Source organism: Papio anubis, chromosome 7 (genome assembly GCF_008728515.1).
Source record: "Papio anubis isolate 15944 chromosome 7, Panubis1.0, whole genome shotgun sequence".
Lineage (NCBI taxonomy): Eukaryota > Metazoa > Chordata > Mammalia > Primates > Cercopithecidae > Papio > Papio anubis.
In genome coordinates, this window is record NC_044982.1 from 98,668,743 (window position 1) to 98,691,658 (window position 22,916).

Consider the following 22,916-nt stretch of genomic DNA (forward strand, 5'->3'; position numbering starts at 1 on the left):
TTGCGCCACTGCACTCCAGCCTGGATTCTGTTTCAAAAAACAAAAAATAAAAAATAACCCAAAAAACAAGAATGCTGGTCAGGACTCAGAACTCCAATCCTACGGAATTGGTAAAATCTTCTCTACTTATTAATATTAGTTCAAAGGAGAAATTTGGTCCTCCAAATGAACAATTACTATTATTATTATTATGAGTATCTTAAGCAAAACAAGATTAAGCCTGGCCTAGCTGGTTGAAATCAAACCTTCTAGTTTTTTTTTTTTTTTTTTTTTTTTTTTTTTTTTTATCCAAAATGTGTTTATTGAGATGGTTTCCCACTCATCTTGATTCAGAGTGCTTTTAGTGCTGCTTCCTCCTAAAGGAACATCCTTCTGTAAGCCTTGCTTTTCCTCCTGTAGGCTGGCAGAGGACAGTGGAGCAGCCAACACACAAAACTACCGTTTGTGCATGGCTAAAGACCATGGTGATTTTATAGCATCCTGGGCATTTCACATCCATGAAGTAGGAATTGGGGCTCTGCACCAGGCGTTTCTTCTTGTGTTTCCTCTTCTCCTCTTCTGGGGAGGGATGAAGGAGATCCTTTGCGAGAGGCATGTTCTCGTGTGGGTAGGTCGTCACCGCCGGAAAAAAGAAACCTTTTAGTTTTTTTAGTGAGTCTAAACCTATGCTAGGAATTAGGAGCACTTCAAAAGAAGTAGAATATATAATCTCTACTTTAAGGAGTTTACAAAGATGTCAGAAGAACAAGCAATACAAGACAATACAAATTAAGTACAAATTTATAGGGATGGGCCTGTGTATGACACAGGAGATTTGAAAGCCAAGCATATCGAACTGTGATAGGCACTGAAGTGAAAATTGAACTGGATCTTGAATGATGGGTACAATTTGGATTAGGAAGAGATGAGGCATGAGGGCATTACAGTAGAGAGATTACATGACTAACAAAGTGATAATACTAATGTTCACTGAGTACTTACTAAATAGCTGGCCATTTACATACACTATCTCATATTATCTGCATAACAACTCTACTGCAGGTGCCCAATGTTACACAGCTTTTAACAGAGGAACAAGAGATCAAATACCAGGTCAGTACCACTTCACAGCCAGATTCTTTTTTTAAAAATATTTAATTAATTTTTTTTGAGACAGGGTCTCACTCTGTTGCCCAGCCTACAATGCAGTGGTGCAAACACAGCTCACTGCAGCCTCAACCTCCTGGGCTCAAGCGATCCTCCTGCTTCAGCCCCCAAGTAGCTGGGACTACAGGCGCGTGTCACCATATCCAGCTAGTTTTTGTATTTTTTTTAAAGACGGGGTTTTGCCACATTGCCCAGGATGGTCTCAAACTCCTAAGCTCAGGCAATCCACCTGCCTTGGCCTTCCAAAATGCCGGAATTGCCCGGCCCTGATTCTTTTTATGTCATAAAATGTACAGAATGAGTATGGGAGGTAATTAGGCAAATGAGCTTCTACTGAGAGCTGTACGCATGAAATATTGCATAAAGAACTTCACTAGGCTAGGGATCTGCATTTTGTCTGGCAAGTATGAAGTAGTCATGGTGAGTTCTTTAGCAGAGTAGCGACAAAATGATAATTTCAATAAATTAATTTCCCCAAAGTAACACACATATAAAAGTCAATATTAAAAGTATAATCTCAATTTTGTTTAAATATGTTTTGGAGGCTGGGCAAGGCAGCTCACGCCTGTAATCCCAGCACTTTGGGAGGCCAAGGTGGCAGGATCACTTGAGATCAGGATTTTGAGACCAACCTGGGCAACAGAGCGAGACTCTGTCTCTTCAAAAAAATTGTAAAAAGCAGCTGGGTGTGGCGGCGCATGACTGTAGTCCTAGTTACTAGGGAATGTGAAGCAGAAGGATGGCTTGGGCCCAGGAGTTTGAGGCTGCAGTAAACCATAATCGCAACTGCAGCCTAAGAAACAGAGTGTAACTCTGTCTCTTAAAGAAAAAAGAAAATTTTATATATATATATATATATACACACACACACACACCCACACACACATGCAGACGCATTTTGAAGAACATACAAAAAAATGCCAGTAATGATTATTTCTAAGTGATGATTATTTCTAAGTGATGGAGTCTAATTTTTGTGGTTTATTGTTTAATATCTAGACAGTTTGCATTATTCTTTAAAGGAAAAACAAAACTATAATGTTACTTAAAAAAATAGAAAAATAATTTTTTTTTTTTGAGACAGAGTCTCAGTGTTGTCCAGTCTGGAGTACAGTGACACCATCTCAGCTCACTGCAACCTGTGCCTCCCAGGTTCAAACGATTCTCCTGCCTCAGCCTCCTGAGTAGCTGGGACTACAGGCGCAAGCCACCATGCCCGGCTAATTTTTGTATTTTCGGTAGAGATGGGGTTTCACCATATTGGCTAGGCTGGTCTCAAACTCCTGACCTCAGGTGATCCACCCACCTTGGCCTCCCAAAGTGCTAGGATTAATCAGCCACTGCGCCTGGCCAGGAAAATAATTTTTAAAAGCATGTAATAGGGTGAAAGAGTGAAACTATAGCCAAAAAGACTACTATGACGCTACTGTCAGTGTAGGAACAAGGGGCTGACTGAAGATTTAAAACGGAGGAATAGAAACACAAAAGATTGTTAATAAGCAATTGCTGCTAAACAAATCCACTAATGTCTAAAGTAAGTAAATTAAACCATGTTGTAAGTCCCAGAATAGATCAACATTCACATTATATTATAATATTCCTTTAAGTGCCTGACTCAGGAACATACTTACTATTGACTTTGTTTACATTGCCTTGAATTTCAGCTTGCGTGAGCAGCTCCTCATAAACATCTCTTTCTCTCTCTGAGTTTTCTGTCTGAGGATGAGTAAAAAGCATAATTAAGTTAGCCTAAGGTGTCTAGGAAGACCACATAAATACACCTGTGCTCCTCCTGCACACTACCAAGAATATGGGTGTAGCTTAAGATCCTTTATAAAGAACAAAGCAGGCACAGTAACTCATGCCTGTAATCCCAGTGCTTTGGAAGGCCAAGGCGGGAAGATGGCTTGAGGCCAAGAGTTTGAGATCAGCCTGGGCAACATAGCGAGACCCCATCTCTACAAAATTTTTTTTTTAATTAGCCCAATGTGGTGGCACACGCCTGTAGTCCCAGCTACTCAGGAGGCTGTGACAGGAAGATTGCTCTGCCCAGAAGTTTAAGGCTGCAGTGAGTTATGACTGCACCACTGCATTCCAGTCTGGGCGACAGAGCGAGACTTTTTTTTTTGAGACAGAGTCTCGCTCTGTCACCTAGGCTGGAGTGCAATGGCACCATCTTGGCTCACTACAAACTCCACCTCCTGGATTCATGTGATTCTCTTGCTTCAGCCTCCCAAGTAGCTGAGACTACAGGCATGCACCATCAGGCCCAGCTAATTTTTTTGGTATTTTTAGTAAAGAAGAGGTTTCACCACATTAGCCAGGCTGGTCTCAAATTCCTAACCTCAAGTGATCGGCCTGCCTTGGCCTTGGCCTCCCAAAGTGCTGGGATTAGAGGCAGCACATCCTTCCCTCAGATCTGAGCAGAATGGGCACATACAGATCCACAATCCTGGAGTCTCACTGGTGACATACGCAGGGGCATGGCAGCAGCTACTTGCCTGTAGGCTAGTTTGGCACCTAACTGGGAAACTGAAATCCCTGCTCTACGATAAGACATACAAAGAATGTTCTGAGAGCAGGGTTGTTTTCGTTTTGTCATCAACCACTAATTTTAACAAGGGGTGGATAAATTTGTGTGAAGCTTCTTTTTTTTTTTCGAGACAGAGTCTCGCTCTGTTTCCCAGCTGGTGTGATCTTGGCTTACTGCAGCCTCCACCTCCCAGGTTCAAGCGAGTCTCCTGACTCAGCCTCCCAAGTAGCTGGGATTACAGGAGCCCACCACAATGCCAGGCCAATTTTTGGACTTTCAGTACAGATGGGATTTTGCCATATTGGCCAGGCTGGTCTCAAACTCCTGACCTCAGGTGTTCCACCTGCCTTGGCGTCCCAAAGTGCTGGGAGTACAGGCATTAGCCACCATGACCAGCCTGTGTGAAGTCTTAAATGGGATTCCTAGATTCAGTTTTTTCAAGTCAGAATCATTTAACGAACTTCTACATACCCCTAACAATTGTACACAAACATTTTACCCCAAAGAATCTGGGAAAGAGGAAAGACTATGTTAATATTTAGAGATAATCTTTCCAAAGGGCACTACTAATTTTAACGGCTACACTCCAGAATTTTATTTACATAAAATTCAAGAAGTAGAGGTCAATATGGAGTCTCACACCAAAAGATTAGACACTGCATCATTCCATTTCTAAAAAAGGTAACTGGCAGCAAGAGAAAACAGACTGGTAGTTGCCTGGGCTCAGGGGTGTGGGTGAGGTAGAAACTGACTGCAAAAGTACACTAAGGAACTTTCTGGGGTGATGGTTAAATGATCACATATATTTGTCAAAACTCAAACTGTACATTTAAAATTCGGTGAATTTTGCTGTGTGTAAATTGCATCTCAATAAAATTGATGTTTAAACTGGAGCCATATCAAATGATGGAATAACAAATTAATTAGAAAGCATAGATGTTGCATTTTTACCCTGTTTTTAGCATTTGTCATTTTGTCCTGCTTAGCCTGGTAAAGTACATCCTGGTAAGTGGATGCCAAGGGCTCTTCAAGATTTACAAGCATGGCATTGGGATTTTTCAAAGCTGCAAATGTGTCGGCTGGAATTCTATGGTCAATAGCTTCATTAATAGCAATAACAGCAGCATGTACTAAAAAAACAAAAACAAAAACACTGAGATTATATAGATTAAAGGATGTATATCACAACAGAAAGCAACACTGCACGCCCCCATTAGAGACAGAGGCTCCTTTTCACAGAGAAATAACAACTGGGGTTCAAAGACTGGCTCCCTGGGCCCTATGAGCCTACCCTCTTCCTTACGGTATACAAAGCCACAGCTCCATCTGTGATCCATGTTTGGGATGATGAATTTGGAATCTCACAGAGAAATACTCATAAGAGAGCCTTGCAAGGAGCACTTGCTCTGGAGGTATTTGCCTTAATTACCGAGTAAACACCATAAAACAATAAGAAACTCAATGAGCCACGGAAATGTAGGACTTCCTTTCTTTTTTTCTTTTTTTTTTTTTTGAGACAGAGTTTTGCCCTCTTGTTGCCCAGTCTGGAGTGCAATGGCGCTATCTCGGCTTACTGCAACCTCCGCCTCTTGGGTTCAAGTGATTCTCTTGCCTCAGCCTCCCAAGCAGCTGGGATTACAGGCAAGCGCCACCACGCCTGGCTAATTTTTGTCTTTTTAGTAGAGATGGGGTTTCACCATGGCCAGGCTGGTCTTGAACTCCTGACCTCAGGTGATCCACCCGCCTTGGCCTCCCAGCTGCTAGGATTACAGGCGTGAGCCACTGTGTCCAGTCAGGACTTCCTTTCTAAATGCTTTCACTTTAATCAGAATTAATAAAGTATTTTCAAATAACAACGGCATGGAAGACTGTGTTTACAACTACATCTATGGACTTAAACTTGCTAGCAAGATTCACAATGTCCTAGATCCTCACTATAGAATTAATTATTGGAAATGGTGGCAACAATCTCAGTTGAACCCATGAGATTTCTCTCTTCTTACGTGCGGCTTCATCCACTGATAGTTCATTAGCCAGGATGCCCCCAATCTTGCTAAATGCCGGCATTTGGATGCCATACTTCTCCAACTCAGTCTTCATGTTGTTGATTTCTTCTTCTACAGGAGGGAATTAATAGTCAATCAAGCTAGGGACCTTTCCATAACCAAGAGAAGGAAACACATTCCTCAACTATGCAATGGGATTAAATGGCATTTACCTTTTAGGGTGTTATAAGGATATAAAGATAAAATGTATGGAAAGCACTTAACACAGTAACTGGCATATAAAATGCAGTCAAACATTATTATTATCAAGGTCATCAAAAATAACTATAAAGTGAGCAGGTCCTACAGGAAATAGTTGTTCAGAATTGCTACTTGTGGCATTTCCTACAACGAACTTATAAACGGAACAGCTTTAATGTGAGCTCAACAATAAGTGAATCACAAACTAAGTCAGTTATCTCAGTCTTTACAATCCAAATCATTAGCTGCTATTCAACAATTTCATTTCTAAGGCAGAAAGCCAAATGATAAAGAAAACATGTAAGGTCTGGCCCTTTCCCCAGGTCTGGTGAATAACTTCCCTGGAAGGAAAAAATATCATGGACAAAAAATTTCTTACCAAGTTTTAAACTTTCAAGCCTACAAAATAATCACCACTTTGAAAGACTTGAATCTATCTTACCCTTAAACAGTATTACCACTGCCCTTTTTCTCCCTAATCCCTCATCTCTTCAAGCATCTGGCCATAGCAAATACACATAGAAACACCCATCCAAATAAGCTTAAACTTTAAAATTACTAAATTGGCATCTTTGTGTCATCTCACTCCCCACTCTCCCTCTTGCTTTGCCCACAACATATGCTTGCTGGAATGGAAAGGCAAAGATAGTTACAAAGCTTTTTTCAACATACCCGAACATTTAATGTTATGTGTTAACATTATTATGTTTTATATATGTTAATGTTATCCCCAATTTATATACAAGAAAACAGAGACTCACTAATCATGTTCACATTAAGTGAGAGAACATAGCTTGAAATTCCAAGTTTAGTGTTCTTTACCCCACATTAGAGAAGCAAGTTATTAATATTTCTTTCACCTCCACTGCCAGAGTATTTTTAAAGCCTTAGGTCTTTAAAATTGGTACTGCTGGCTCTCCAGGCTATTTCCACATAATTCAAGCATTTCCTGCCAAGTCTGTAACTCCTTACCTGTGAAGTCAACCTTTCCATATAGGTCTTGAATCTGAGGGGCCAGGCCTAGCTTGAACAGGTACAAACTAGAAGATACAATATGCAAAAGGTTAGGCCTCCCAGCAGTGCCTAGCTGCCACCCTTAAAAGGGGAAAATCAGCATGAAGAATAAAATAGAAGCATTCTGAACACTGAGACTCCCAGTACCTACAACAGTCTCCTTTGTAGTTACAATACTCTATTTACCTCAGAGTGTTTTATTTTAGTTTAAATGACAGCATTGTCCTAAGAAGTCACATAACACAATGCAAAGAGCACTGGACTGGGAGAAATCAGTAGGCACAAATTCAAGTCCCGGTTCTGGCACAAAGTCAATGTATAATTAGATGTTAATGGCCAGGCACGATGGCTCATGCCTGTAATCCCAGCACATTGGGAGGCTGAGGTGGGCAGATCACCTGAGGTCGGGAGCTTCAGACCAGCCTGGCCAACATGGCAAAACTCCGTCTCTACCAAAAATACAAAAATTAGCCAGGCGTGGTGGCATGTGCCTAAAATCCCAGCTATTCAGGAGGCTGAGGCAGGAGAATCGCTTGAACCTGGGAGGCAAAGGCTGTGGTGAGCCGAGATCGCACCACTGTACTCCAGCCTGGGCAACAGTGCGAGACTCCGTCTCAAAAAAGAAAAAAAGATGTTAACATTAATGTTAATATAATTAATAGTGAAGTGTCTCTTCATTTGTTTGCTTTCCTGTAATCAGTAAGTTTTAAATAACAAGACATCTTAGAAAAGCTTCATAAAAATGATTCAGATGGCAAATCTTACTTAAACTGAATTCATATTACTGATGGAAAAGTTTAATCCAGGTAATTTAACAGTTTTAGATAAATAATATTTCACATATTTTTACTTTTTAAGTATCAGGTTGGTAAAAATTATTTTTACTTTTTAAACTAAAAAAAAAAAATCACTTAGACTCTAAGCTTCACGCAAACAGGGACAATACAGGGCTCATTCACTAATGTCTACCCAGAGCCTAGCATATATTAATAAATGTTAATCAATATTTGACAGATGAACGGACAGATAAATCAATGTCCATAAACCTGTGTTAAGTGGATTCTAAAGCCCTAGCTGACTGGAACCAATAAATTAGAAAAGATCAGAAGGGTACTTCACAGATACTGACAAAAGCAAGAAATTGACAGTTTAAAGTAAGCAGGGAAATAAGAAATATATAAGAAATAAATCATAGAAACTTGAAGTGGTATACAGTTTTTGTAAATAATCTATAAACTCAATATCATCTAAATACAAACATGCATCATGTACACTGCAATCACAGAACTGATCAAAATTTAAATCGTATATAATAAACCCAAATGTATAATAGAAAAACAAAAAAAAATCAAGTATTCTCAAAACACACTAGACTTTATGCATCCACAGAAGCTAATCATGTTCTCAGAGAAGTGCAAGTATAAGACGTATGTATATGATTAAATGCTTTTCTTTCAGGTAAAACACTCAAGATGGATATACAAAGCTCCTCTCTCAGAAGATTTTAAATGTATTCAAAAAATTCTCCAGACTGGGTGTAGCAGCTCACGCCTGTAATTCCAGTACTTTGAGAAGGAGAGGCAGGAGGATCGCTTGAGGTCAGGAATTCAAAACAGCTTGAGCAACATAGCAAGACCTTGTCTCTACAAAAAAATTTTTTTTTAATTTGCCAGGTATGGTGGTGCATGACTGTAGTCCTAGCTATTTGGGAGGCTAAGGCAGGAGGATAGCTTTCGCCTCGGAGGTTGTTACAATGAGTCAAGATCACACCTCTGTGTTCCAGCCTAAGCAAAAGAGTAAGACCCTGCCTCTATAAAAAAGAAATTCCAGGCCGGGCGCGGTGGCTCAAGCCTGTAATCCCAGCACTTTGGGAGGCCGAGACGGGTGGATCACGAGGTCAGGAGATCAAGACCATCCTGGCTAACACGGTGAAACCCCGTCTCTACTAAAAAATACAAAAAACTAGCTGGGGGAGGTGGCAGGCACCTGTAGTCCCAGCTACTCGGGAGGCTGAGGCAGGAGAATGGCGTAAACCCGGGGGGCGGAGCTTGCAGTGAGCTGAGATCCGGCCACTGCACTCCAGCTTGGGCGACAGAGCAAGACTCCGTCTCAAAAAAAAAAAAGAAATTCCAAAGCAAAATAACTAATAACATTCTATACATGTAATATGTTCCCTTATATATTTTTCTCACTAATACATCACACCTACATTCTTAATTGCGAGAATATTTTTCTCCAAGAATTTCTTTCTCATTTATTTCTACTTGGAAATAGGGAACAAGAAATTTTAAGAAAGTTCAAGAATGTTGCAGATATGGTTTGGGTCTGTGCCCCTGTCCAAATCTCATGTCAAATTGTAATCCCCAGGTGGGGGCCTGGTGAGAGGTGACTGGATCAATGGGGGCAGATTTCCCCCTTGCTGCTGTTCTCCTAACAGTGAGTGAGTTATCGCTAGATTTGGTTGTTTAAAAGTATGTAAGCACCTCCCCACCTCTCTCTTCCTCTTGTTCCTGCAATGTGAGATGTGACTGTTTCCTCTTTGTCTTCTGCCATGATTGTAAGTTTCCTAAGGTCTCTCCAGCCATGCTTCCTGTAGAAGCTGTGGAACCTTAAGCCAATTAAACTCTTTTCTTTATGAATTACCCAGTCTCAGGTATTTCTTTATGGCAGTACGAGAACGGACTAATACAGTTGCTTTCACAGTACCAAGAACACTGAATTAGCTTTTAATGTCTTTCAATGGTAAATTAAAAGTGCTACAACCGTATCACTGGCTGACATAAAAAGTAGACATGGGCACCATCTTTCTTTTAACTCTCTTTAATTATTACAAATATTTTATGGAGATACCGGAGCTATGAATGGATTCAAAATGGCCAGGTAAGACCTCTTACCCACAATCAAAAGTACTTAGCTTCACACTGAAACTTATAAACCCTAATGGTGAACAGCACTTTCCCATCTTTGTTCCTGCTCTCCCATGCCTACTTCCACAAATACACTGTTAGGCACCTATAATGGGTCAGCCTGTAACTGCGCTTAAGATTTATTTTTCGGCCGGGCGCGGTGGCTCAAGCCTGTAATCCCAGCACTTTTGGAGGCCGAGACAGGTGGATCACGAGGTCAGGAGATTGAGATCATCCTGGCTAACACGGTGAAACCCCGTCTCTACTAAAAAAAATACAAAAAACTAGCCAGGCGAGGTGGCAGGCACCTGTAGTCCCAGCTACTCGGGAGGCTGAGGCAGGAGAATGGCGTAAACCCGGAAGGCGGAGCTTGCAGTGAGCTGAGATCCGGCCACTGCACTCCAGCCTGGGCGACAGAGCGAGACTCTGTCTCAAAAAAAAAAAAAAAAAGAAAAAGAAAAAAGATTTATTTTTCTTATTTCCTACTTAAGCTGAACTTTGTAGCAATGGGCAGAAGGAAGTTGTGTTAACCTATCTGGATTCTAACTATCTTTTCTGTGAATGGTGAGTAACCTAGAAGTCACTATGTCAGTCTCAAAGATGATTAATAAAGACCCTGGAACACAGCAGGTGATTAGGAAACAGAATCTACTATAGGCCCACAGTCCCTTACCCAAATTCTTGGAGCCAGATATATTTGAATGTTGAATTTCTCAGATATTAGAGAGTGTATTTCTATTTACAGTGTATATGGTATTATGAAGTATCCCCAGCAAGCCCTGGGGCAGCATCCTCAAGCCAATACATTACTTTCTGCAGAGAAACACACAAACATAATCATACTAAGGAGACAAATGAGCTTACACCAAACTTAAAATCAATTTTCAGATAATTTAGGGTTTTAATTTAGGATAAGAGATTATGGACCTGTTTAACCCCAAAATCAGTTATTAGAATAACAAAACAGGGGAAACAGGAAGAAAGTATACAAGTATTTTGAGAATGGAAAACTGGGGTCTTATCTGAGAGTGGAATGTTATCTACAAAAGTAATATAGTATGATTAAAGCACAGTGACTATCTCTGGAATAATGCCAATCAAGACTTCAGAGGGGAAAAAAAAAAAAAAGGCAAGCAGGGAGGAGACAGACAGTTAGTACTTTTCTGTCACTGTTGATCCAAAGAAGATGGAGCCTTATCCAATACAGTGAGGTGAGGAACCTGCTTTGAACATGGTTGTGTTTTGTGGTAAAAGAAGAAACTCTCAGCAATTATAAATACTTCCTACATATTATCAAATGTTGCCAATCCACCCTTCAGGAAAAACACCATAAAAAAAAAACAAACCATAAATCACAAAACACACCACTCTATATATACTTTCTAAGCACAGACTGCATATTCAAGAGAAATGGAAAACAATAGCGGACTTCCTTTCTTTCTCTTTCTGACTCTACACTAGGAAGGCAGAGTTAATTCTTTAGCCTCTACTACACAGAATTTGAGGGCCTGGAACCCAGGTTACACTGCAAGAGTAGTGGCTACACAACTAGCAGAGAGGAATTCTGCTTCCATGTTCAGATATCCATCGCAGGCACAGCCTTCACAAGATTATCAACATAGACAAATCTCATGCAACACTAAGTCAAACACAATACTCAGAATTAATGTGATCTGGACTCAGACACACATATTTGGTAATGTTTTGTTTTGTTTTTTAGAGACAGAGTCTTGCTCTGTCGCCCAGCCTGGAGTGCAGTAGCACAATCATAGCTCACTGCAGCCTCAAACTCCTGGGCTTAAGTGATCCTCCCACCTCAGCCTCCAGGGTAGCTAGGACTGCAGGCGTATGCCACCATGCCCAGCTAATGTTTTATTTCTTGTAGAAATGGGGTCTTGCTACGTTGCTCAGGTTGGTCTTTAACCCCTGGCTTCAAGCAAACCTCTCGCTTTGGTCTCCCAAAGCACTGGGATTACAGGTGTGAGCCACTGTACCTACCCAGCCTCAGACACGTATTTGAAATTGCTACATTCTCAACACGAGATCCACTAGTTCTCAGCTATATTCATTCTTTTGTATGTTTCACACTGATTCCAATGATACCACAGATCTAGTACATGTTTGATCAAGAAATGAGACAATAGTCTTCTTACAGATCAGTATTATATACCTACTCCAATGTAATTAACACTTAGCAAGCACACATAGATGATGCTATGTAAGTGCAGCCCAAGCAAAAATCTGACTCATGTCCCACTTGCTCTGCCACCATCTCCTTTAGTCCTGTGGCCACCAAGTAAATCTGCTAAAATACTACACTACTGTACCACAGGTTGAGTATACCAAATCTAAAAATCCAAAATCCAAAATGCTCCAAAACCTAAAAATTTTTGAGCACCAACATGACCCTCAAAGGAAATGCTATAATTGGAGCATTCTGCATTTCAGATTTGGCATGCTCAACTGGTAAGTATAATGCAAATATTTTAAAATCCAAAACACTTCTGGTCCCAAGCATTTCAGATAAGGGACCTGTTCTGTATTTAACCTCTATAAGCATCTACTAATATGCCATCCCACTATCCTTCCAGACTTGTATCTTTTCCTTCCAATTTAATTTAGGATTCTGGGGACCTCAAAATTAAGCCACATTCTAAATTTACCATGACATTATGGGAAAAAAATATATTTTGTATCATTTCCTACTATCATGTTTGTGTTGGTATAAAAAGTATTATTATTATTATTATTATTTGAGATGGAGTTTCGCTCTTGTTGCCCAGGCTGGAGTGCAATGCTGCAATCTTGGCTCACTGCAACCTCTGCCTCCCGGGTTCAAGCAATTCTCCTGCCTCAGCCTCCCGAGTAGCTGGGATTACAGGCACCCGCCACCAATGCCCAGCTAATTTTTTGTATTTTTAGTAGACACGGGGTTTTGCTATGTTGGCCAGGCTGGTCTCGAACTCCTGACCTCAGGCGATCCACCTGCCTCGGACTCCCAAAGCGTTGGGATTACAGGCGTGAGCCACCGCACCTGGCTTGTAAAAATTATTGAATGAATGAACAAATGGCTGAACGATGGCAAGGACCTAGATAATTAAATAAGAGACTGCACTCCAAGTGAAGGCATAGTTCACAGAAACACTAGTTCAATTATGGAAGATACCATGTTTTTAGAACAAAATTATCTGCTATTAAATAAATAAATCCCTTCTCAGTACTCCGTAGAAAAACACAGCTGTTTCTCACCATTTTGTTCGGATAACAGTATTTTATTCTATTTGGAACTTTTGAAACTAATGAAAAAACTTTTTCATTCTTACCTCAAGGATAAAAAACTACACACTCAATTCAGATGTTATTCATAATTTCCTTATTTTGCCAAGAAAATTTGATTACCTGAGTGCATGGATACAGTAGATACATCTTGGCATGTTCTTTCGATCATAGATATCCGTAGTTTCTGGGTAAAAAATCTAGGGAGAAATAAAAGAAATAGAGTAAGGTATCCATTCACTGTGTTCATTTGACATTCACCAATCATCAATAATACAAATCAAACTATGGACGGTTAGAAAACATCAGTGGCATTCAGTAAATAATTTCATTAGGGTGAATAGACATTTCATCATCAGAACTGCAAGGAATGAAATGCTGTAATACAGAATAAAAAGTACTACTTGGAAAATCTCTATTTGGTCAACCCACTGAATTTCATTAGGTGTGAGAAGGTGATTTACTTATTGCAGACCCAGACACAGGCATATGAAGACCAAGTTCTAGTCCAGTTTAAATCACTGGACTGATCTGAGTATGAGGCTTTCAGAACCACAATGCTCCTAGTTACTATCTACCATGCCTAGATGGAGAAACAACTCAACAATGAACATTTACTAAGTGCTTTAGTTTGTGCAACCTGCTACACTTAGACATTGAAAAAACTATAAAATATTAAAATGTGTTTAATGCTTGGGAGAAATGGGAAGCTACACAGATGAAGTAACTAGAATAGAGCATGTATAAGGGAATTTGGAAGACAAGTACTTTTCCATGGTAGCACTTACCAAGATCAATCATTTGTGTTTATCTGTTTGGCTACTCCAACAGACTATAAGCCACATGAAGGCAGGGCTAGATCTATGTTATTTATTCACTGCCATATCTTTGATATCAAGCCCAGAGCCAGGGTCATGGAGCTCTAAAGTTAGTGAATGACGTAGGATAAGAACAGAATAGATTTAGACTGGGAATAGCTTTGAATTTCAAGACCTATTGTCACAGTCGTGTGGCACCATACAATTCAATCTGTAATTTAGGGAAATAAGGGGTGACAGTGGTTTGGAGAAGCAAAAGACTGAATAATGAGGTGAGAAGAATTTGGATAAGCAATAAAGGCCTATATTAAGACTGTGAAATCATAAACTAAAGAAATGAGTGAATCATGATAGAGAGCAAAAGGCCTTCCAAACAAGAGAAATAGCCAGAATAAATAAAGCAGAAATAATTATGATGTGAGACAGTAAGGCAATATACCCTATTGTTTTTTAAAATCTACAGAATACATTCTAGAAAATAACAGAAAAATAAGGTTGGATAGGTAGGATAAAATCAGATGATTATGAGCAACTTAAAGTCAGACAAGTCTGAACTTGATAAGCAGGACATAAAGTGGCAGCCTAGCTTTGGAGCTAAGGATAAAAATAGAGCCCTGGGGAGATCTGACTGGAGACAGGACGTAGCGTATGTTGAATAATGGGAGACTGGAGCTGGGGAGGTAGGCTGGGAGGCTGTTGTTAACAGTGGATGGATAAAAGAGGTATTTCAAATAAATGGAGTAGCGGGAATGGCCACATTTAGAAGTTCAAAGTATCTCCAAGGTTTTGAGACTGGATGACTGGGAAAATGATGACATGGTACCATTTATTATAGAGGAAGGGAAGTTCAGTTGGGGGAAAGGTAGATTTAGTTTTAGATATGAAAAATTCTAGGTGACAGGAAGCTATCCAAGGAGAAATATCCAGCAGCCAACTGAAGATACTATGTTTATCTTATGTCAGCAAGTCTTGAGAATAAAGGAAACTATGAAAATGGGAAAATGTATCTAACAAGGATTGCGTCTTAAAGAATGTCCATCACTAGAACACGGAAGGTAGAATAATTAAAGAAAACAGGACGAGTTGAGCAGATTAAAAACAATTTTAAAAATCAAACTAAGAAATATCTCAGGGAAAAGGCAGCCAACAGTACCAATTATAATGAAGAGTCAAAAAGGATAAGAACCAAAAAATTACTGCATTAAGTTTCTATAACAGGCCAGCATGTACCACATAAAGAGATTAGAAAAGACATCCCGATAAACACCATATATGTACTGTCAATTACGTATTACACATTATATTAAGGACAACAATACATTTTTAGGTTATCTTTAGTTCTTATTACTCAGAAGTCTTCTGGGCCTAAATGTAGGGTGGACAATTCAAGGTTTACAGCCATGATTATCAAGTTGTCCCTGAAAGCCTTTAATACATTCTATATTTGTTCCCATTGTAGTCCAGGACAATATACTACTGTTAGTAAACCAAAAAAGGTAATAAAATTACATCATTAAAAAAGCATCTCATAGTAACAATACTACTAGCAATAGAAAATATTAACAAAGCTCTTAGTACTATTCAAATGAGGTTAAATTGTCATTGCCCACTGGCAATATACTATATAAAAAACAGGTGCACAGTTTAATATTTTACACTATATATAGTACAGTATTTTATACTATATTTTTAAAAAAAACAGGGAAAGGAAGTTACAGGTGCACAGACAGGCCACATAAATATAAGAACTTGACGTACTGCATTTCCTAACACTTGTGGGGCCTAATTCTCAAACATACCAGTGGCAAGGAAGAGAACTTCAGCACTTTCTCTGGAAAAAAGCTAGTCTTCTGCAAAGACTCGGCTCTGATTTAACTCAATTCGACAGGTATGTATGCAACAATACATATCTGTAGTATATTATATATATCCATATACTATATATACACAACATATAATTATATATTGTAATAATATATATTAATATACATTATTAAAATATACTATATATAATATATAATTGTATATAACAATATATTGTATATGTAATATATATTTATACAATATACATGTGTGTATACAATATATATTGCACAAAATACAAAATACAAAATGGTTTTAGCCACCTTCTGATACTCTACATCTCACTTCTTAAAAATAAATTTTCCTTTGGTTACAAAAATTTGAACTCTACAGGAAAGTATAAGGAAAATAAAAACCACCCTTAATCCCATCACACAGAAATGAAAACTGTTTTATCTCCTTACAAGTTTTTCCCAAGAACACTCACTTTATTTTCAGACAAAAATAGTGATCTGATCTTAGCTAGAACACAAACTCTTATAACCTTCAACTGTTTTTCCCCACTTAATACATCAAAGGCCCTTTATTTGGGTTGATATCCTTTTTAATGGCACTAGTATTTGGCTGTAACACAATTAATACCCCTTGTGAAGAAACATGTACTTTGCTATCAATTTTTTCTATCATAGTCAATGCTAAAAAATCCTTATATATACATGTTTTTGGTGCTTTCTGATTATTTATTTGGGATAATTTCCGAGAAGCAGAATTCTTAGGTCAAAGGATATAAATAGAAAGAAAAAAAACAGAGAACAAAAGAAAGAACGAAATCAATCAATCCATTCATGTCTCTAAGAGTGACAATACAGTGTGGCAATTATAGATTCAGGCAGGAGTGGGATGACAATTTCACTGAAAGCAACACTAAATAAACTCCTGAGCAAAACACCCAGAAGATGTACACTCCAATCAAAACTGCAGCCATGACCAAAAACAGACACAGGAAGTAACGTCATCACCTCTACAATTTAAAATATAAAACGACCCTTCATACTCCCTACAGATTTCTAAAACATTTCCTTATATTTCCAAAGGTCAAATTTTAATGCTAACAACTTTGTGAATAAATAAAAACCACTGATTTGGTATTCTTTAAAACGGTGAATCTCACAGCATGTGAATTCTATCCAAGGAAAAATAGTAAAATGTATGTCTACAATTTGATGTAGTAAAAGTAGATGTCATCACAGGGAATTTCTCTAGGGTAAGGTGAAACAGGTATGAGGATTACAAAAGAAAAAGAACAAAACTATTTCCTAAGTCAAAAAGAAAGACACCTTTCAGTATTTAAAAAAACACCAAAGATTCTGAGAATAATTTTACAGGTAGAATGAGAACAGGTTGTTTGGGGGTTATGCCAAAACAGCTGGAACAAAGCCTAAACTATTATCTCAGGTAAGTTACCTTAGGCAATCCAATCTCATCCATGGCATTCAACCACTGAATCACATTATCAGTGTGTCTAAAGTGGAGGCCAGTCGCCTAGAAGAAAAAAAAAAAATTAGGTTCTGTTGGCTGTATTGAAGCAAATATTAAATAAAAGCTCTCTTCGCAAAAGTTTCCTCATGAGATTTGACAAATTCTCCTTAATTTTGAGGTCATTATGCTCACATTCCAATACCAAAAAAGCCAAATCCACATCTCAGTTCCTCTCACTTAGGAACCACCTGGAGAGCCTTCCTGTGTATAGCGTGCTCAACAGAACATGTGGTCTTTGGAGTTAAATTATCTTGGATTCAATTACTGGCTTAGTAATCTACCGGTGACACTGGACAAGCCACTTCATCCTTTAGGGACAGAGTTTTACCATCTAGAACAACTGCTTTGTATGTATAAAGACTAAGTGAGATAATGCACATAAACCAATTACGTTAGTATGGTATCTGAACACATAGAAGATATTCACAAAATGCTGTATAAAAATACCACGCTGGGACAGTGGCTCATTCCTGTAATTCCAGCACTTTGGGAGGCCAAGGTGGACGGATCACCTCAGGTCAGGAGTTTGAGATCAGCCTGGCCAACATGGTGAAACCCCATCTCTACTAAAAATACAAAAATTAGCTGGGTGTGGTGGCGCATGCCTGTAATCCCAGCTACTTGGGAGGCTGAGGCAGGAGAATCGCTTGAGCCTGGGAGGCAGAGGTTGCAGTGAGAGCCAAGATGGCGCCACTGCACTCCAGCCTCAGCAACAGAATGAGACTCCATTTCAGAAAAAATCAATCAGGGCTTTCATTCTCTCTCTATATATAGATATCCCCTCTAGCCTTCAATGTCTGCTTTTTTTTGAAACAGGGCTCCACTCTGTTGCCCAGTCTGCAGTGTGGTGGCACAATCAGCTCACTGGCACAATCGGCTCACTGCAGCCTTACCTCCTGGGCTCAAGTGATCTTCTCACCTTTGCCTCCTGAGTAGCTGGGACTACAGGTGCATGTCACCATGTCCATCTAATTTTTTTTCTATTTTTTGTAGAGCAGAGGTCTCACTTTGTTGCCCAGGCTGATCTCGAACTGCCAGACTCAAGTGAGGGCTCCCACCTCAGCCTCCCGAAGTGCTGGGATTACAGGCACAAGCCACTGCACCCAGCCATTTTTCTTAAATTGTTGCTGCAAAGTCTCCACTCTCCTTTTACACTATCTTCCCATTCTGCCTATAGAATAGCTCCAGAGTTGTCTTCAGAATAACTGTGTATTCAAAACTGAGCACAGGGCTGGGCACAGTGGCTCGCTCATACTTGTAATCCTAGCACTTTGAGAGGCCAAGGTGGGAGGATAATTTAAGCCCAGGAGTTGGAGACCAGCCTGGGCAACATAGTGAGACCCCCATCTCTACACTAAAATTTGTGTAAATTAGCCTGGTGTAGTAGCATGCTCCCACAGTCCCAACTACTAGGGAGGCTGAGGTGGGAGGATTGCTTGAGCCCAAGGGAGGTCAAGGCTGCAGTGAGCCATGATGGCATTACTGCACTCTAGCCTGGGTGACACGGCAAGACCCTGTCTCAAAACAAAAACCAATCAACCAACAACAAAAAAACCCACTGAACATATAAGTCTTTTTGACCAAGAAAAGTTTCTGTTTATGATGTTAATTTTGGCTGAGTACCTATACTTTCCCTTGTTTTCCCTTGAATTTAAACATAAAACATAAAAAATCTCTTTGACATTGCAGCCTTACTCATTCTGAGTTTGGGCTCAATTATTACAGCTGCCCACCCTTACATTTGGTCTTGGTAATGCAATTCTCCACTATCTTTCATAGTCATCCTTTTTCAAATAAGAGTCCACAGGTAAGCTCCCTACAGAGGCTCTGTAGACAATAAAATTTGGTCCTTGTCAACATCCCCATTTTTTTGGGGGGGGCAGTAGGGGAGACAGAGTCTTGCTCTGTTGCCCAGGCTGGAGTGCAGTGGCATCTCAGCTCACCGTAACCTCCGCCTCCTGAGTTCAAGTGATTCTCCTGCCTCAGCCTCCTGAGTGGCTGGGATTGCAGATGTGCGCCACCAAGCCCGGCTAATTTTTATATTTTTAGTAGAGATGGGGTTTCACCAAGTTGGCCGGGTTTATCCTGAACTCCTGACCTCAAGTGTTCAGCCTGCCCCAGCCTCCCAAAGTGCTGGGATTACAGGCATGAACCACTGGGCCCGGCCCAACATCCCAACTTAATTAAGCAGTCGTCTTTTTTATAGCACCTTGAGACACAGGAATCAAACCCTCTCACTTATCTCAATTTTCTGAAATTGAATCACTTTCCCATTGTACTTTGAACTCCAGTATCACAGGGTGATGTTTTTTCATGAAGTTACTTTTGCATTCAATTTGCCAACACATCTCAGCGCTTAAAATTCATTTCTTTTTTTTTTTTAAGGAGACAGGCGGGAGTACAGTGGCGCAATATTAACTCCCTACAGCCTCAACCTCCTAGGCTCAAGCAATCCTCTTGCCTCAGTCTCCCAAGTAGACAGGACTACAGCATGTGCCACCATGTCTGGCTAATTTTATTTTATTTTTTTTGTAAGACAGGGTCTCATTATATTGCCCAGGGTAGTCTCAAACTCCTGGTCTTCAGAGATCCTACCACCCTGGCCTTCTAAGTACTGAGATTACAGGTGAGAATCGGTGTGCCCAGCCTAAAACTAGGTTTTTTTTTTTTTTAGACGGAGTCTTGCTTTGTTGCCCAGGCTGGAGTGCAGTGGCATGATCTTGGCTCACTGCAACCTCCGCTTCCCGGGTTCAAATGATTCTCCTGCCTCAGCCTCCTGAGTAGCTGAGATTACAGGCATGCACCACCACGCCCGGCTACTTTTTATATTTTTAGTAGAGACGGGGTTTTGCCATGTTGGTCAGGCTGGTCTCAAACTCCTGACATTGTGATCCGCCTGCCTCGGCCTCCCAAAGTGCTGGGATTACAGGCGTGAGCCACCGCGCCCGGCCCCAAAACTAGATTTAAAGTAGTAATTCTCCTAGTTACTTCTTCTACCTTCTAAAGAATTAAAAAATTCATCTACAACTAGGAAAATTTCTAGATATACAACATCATAAGAATTCTACCAGAAACACAGACAGCTAAAGTTATTTTCCTAGTACACATATTTTTTGTGGGGGGACGGGGTGGGGGAAGGTGGGTTTTCCAGATAAATTCTAAAAGAGATGTAATACTATTTTCCTAGTACATATTGTTTTTGCACAAATTTCTCCATTCTGCCAGGCATTTTAAAGGCTATATTTTGTTGAAACAAACATACCTTACACATACTTCTCAATAACTCTTACACAAAATAAAACATGCTAACTTTCCCAAGTTGACAGAAATCTAAGCACTAAACAAGGAAGGACTCACCTTGTATCTGGTCTGTTCTCGATCATAGATTTTTTTCAGGGACACTACTTTCGGAGAGAAGAAGTTCCCCAGTTTGGCAAGGTAGACCCCATTCCTAAGCCCCTCCTCCAGTTCTGTGGTGGGAGGCAAATCTTCCCCTAGGCATGCTTCCATCCACCTGCACAAAAGGAGAGAGGATGCAAAAAAAGAAAGGGAAGGTCAGAACTTTTCCTTAGAGATTTTAAGCTTAATTTCCATTCTCCCTGGAGAAGCTTAAACTGAACATAATAGCACTCTTTTACAATCAGTTCCACACACATCCTTACTCTGCTTGGCCCAGTCAGATCTCAGAAGCGGGGAACTTAGGAAAATTCCTGAGCATGAATGCCACTTTCTTCTCTACCCTGCTTTCCTTTGCTGCAGCAACACAGCTAGCTGGGCTCCCCAGATCCTGACTGCTCCATGAAACTTCAGACCCTTTCCCTCAGTCCTTAGGTTGCTCTTTAACAAATCTTAAGAAAAGCCATTTGTAACTGAAGCCACCATTTCAACTGTTCAGAAGCTTACATTTGTTGCTGACATTCTCTTCTAGTTTCAGAACTCAGAATCCACAGTGAATTTCTAGGTCCAAGTTTTAACGATGTTTGGGGGTTATCAAAACAGAATCAATTATTTCAGCTAAAATATTAAAAGAAACTCCTATAGAAGCAGTAAATAATGAATTCTTAGATTTTTGGAGTCAGGGAGAAGGTTGCGAAAAGGATAGGAAAAGAAAACTATTTTCCAAGAAGAATAAAACAAAGAAAAAAAGAAAACTGTATTTTCCCCTTCAAATACCTCTTAGGAAATTTCAGGAAAGCCTAAGACAAAACAAAGTTTAGTTACATGTATTTTCTACCAACAGAAACATAGGTAACTAAAAATCATTTATGGCAATGGTTTTCTTTTCTTTTCTTCCTTTTTCTTTTGAGACAAAGTCTCACTCTATTGCCCAGGCTGGAGTGCAGTGGTGTGATCTCAGCTTACTGCAACCTCCACCTCCCGGGTTCAAGCAATTCTCCCGCCTCAGCCTCCTGAGTAGCTGGGACTCCAGGCGTGCACCACTATGCCCAGCTAATTTTTGTATTTTTAGTAGAGACGGGGTTTCGTCATATTCGCTCAAACTCCTGACCTCAAGTGATCTGCCCATCTTAGCCTCCCAAAGTGCTGGGATTACAGGCGTGAGCCACTGGACCCAGACCATGGCAACAGTTTTCAACCACTGAGCCACAGAATCCTGTGAATATCTAAGGAAAGCTATAGACCCTTCCCGCAGAAAAATATACATATACTTAAATTTTACATATAATTTCAGAGACTTCATTGACTCTAGGAACCCCAGATTTAAAACTCCTAATTTAAAATTATTCCACTCAATTTTTTTTTTTTTTAGATGGAGTCTCGCTCTGTTGCCCAGGCTGGAGTGCAATGGCACAATCTCAGCTCACTGCAACCTTTGCCTCCCGGGTTCAAGCAATTCTCCTGCCTCAGACTCCCGAGTAGCTGGGATTACAGGCCTGTGCCACCATACCCGGCTAATTTTTTGGTATTTTTAGTAGAGATGGGGTTTCACCATATTAGTCAGGCTGGTCTTGAACTCCTGACCTCAGGTGATCCACCCGCCTCGACCTCCCAAAGTGCTGGGATTACAGGTGTAAGCCACCGTTCCCAGCTCAATCTTGCTTTTAAATCTACTCTACCTTTAAATCAGCCAGCGTACTCTCTAACTTATGAAACCTGATGGGTATATGAATGGGCCAGATAATTTTCTGGTTGTTTCCTATACTTGATAAGCTTCTCTGCTGTCTTTTCTTTCTTTCAAATAGTAGAACTTAAATTGTCAGAAAGGGGAAAAATGAAACAAATGAGTTTTCCAGAAGAGTTGTCATAATAATTAAATTAGATACCAATTTGAAATGGCTACAAAAATCTAAACTATACCTCTATTGAGACTAAAGACCCAAAGGGCAATGTGGAAAAGAATGGCAGTTGTCGGTATGGAAAATAGTGTAGTTCAGGGACTCATCTCATCTTTTTACCGCTAAAAAAGATGCTGATAAAATCATTCTGGCAAACAACTACTGGCAACTCCAGCTCTCAGGGGACAATCTAACTTGGGTTCTCATTAACAGGGAAAACTTAACCACCTCAGCCTAAGCCAAAAATGGCCCTCAAGCACGTAACAGTACCAAAAAAAAAAAAAAAAAAGTTATTTTTCTTTTTAAAATGAAGTAAACACACAGGGAAACTATGGATAAAG

General features: G+C 39.9%; 2 protein-coding genes across 2 annotated transcripts in view; both read right to left on the reverse strand.

Annotated features, from left to right (window-relative positions):
• IQGAP1 (IQ motif containing GTPase activating protein 1) overlaps positions 1-22,916 on the reverse strand; it is a 114,525-nt gene that overhangs the window by 58,061 nt on the left and 33,548 nt on the right. Inside the window, 7 exon segments of the mRNA XM_003901391.4 lie at positions 2,778-2,862; positions 4,631-4,809; positions 5,683-5,796; positions 6,898-6,965; positions 13,245-13,321; positions 17,207-17,284; positions 20,639-20,795. Coding sequence (XP_003901440.2) covers positions 2,778-2,862; positions 4,631-4,809; positions 5,683-5,796; positions 6,898-6,965; positions 13,245-13,321; positions 17,207-17,284; positions 20,639-20,795 — 758 coding nt within the window.
• Positions 253-16,404, reverse strand: LOC108586804 (40S ribosomal protein S27-like). Its single transcript, XM_021940869.2, has 3 exons — positions 16,400-16,404; positions 9,269-9,272; positions 253-629 (listed from the first exon to the last, which is right to left on the reverse strand). The coding sequence occupies exon 3, from the start codon at positions 593-595 to the stop codon at positions 341-343; it is 255 nt and encodes an 84-aa protein (XP_021796561.2). The 5' UTR covers positions 596-629; positions 9,269-9,272; positions 16,400-16,404; the 3' UTR covers positions 253-340.

Bases quoted from the DNA above. Each gene is read 5' to 3' on its own strand.
- LOC108586804 (XM_021940869.2), bottom strand. From the start codon at position 595: ATGCCTCTCGCAAAGGATCTCCTTCATCCCTCCCCAGAAGAGGAGAAG.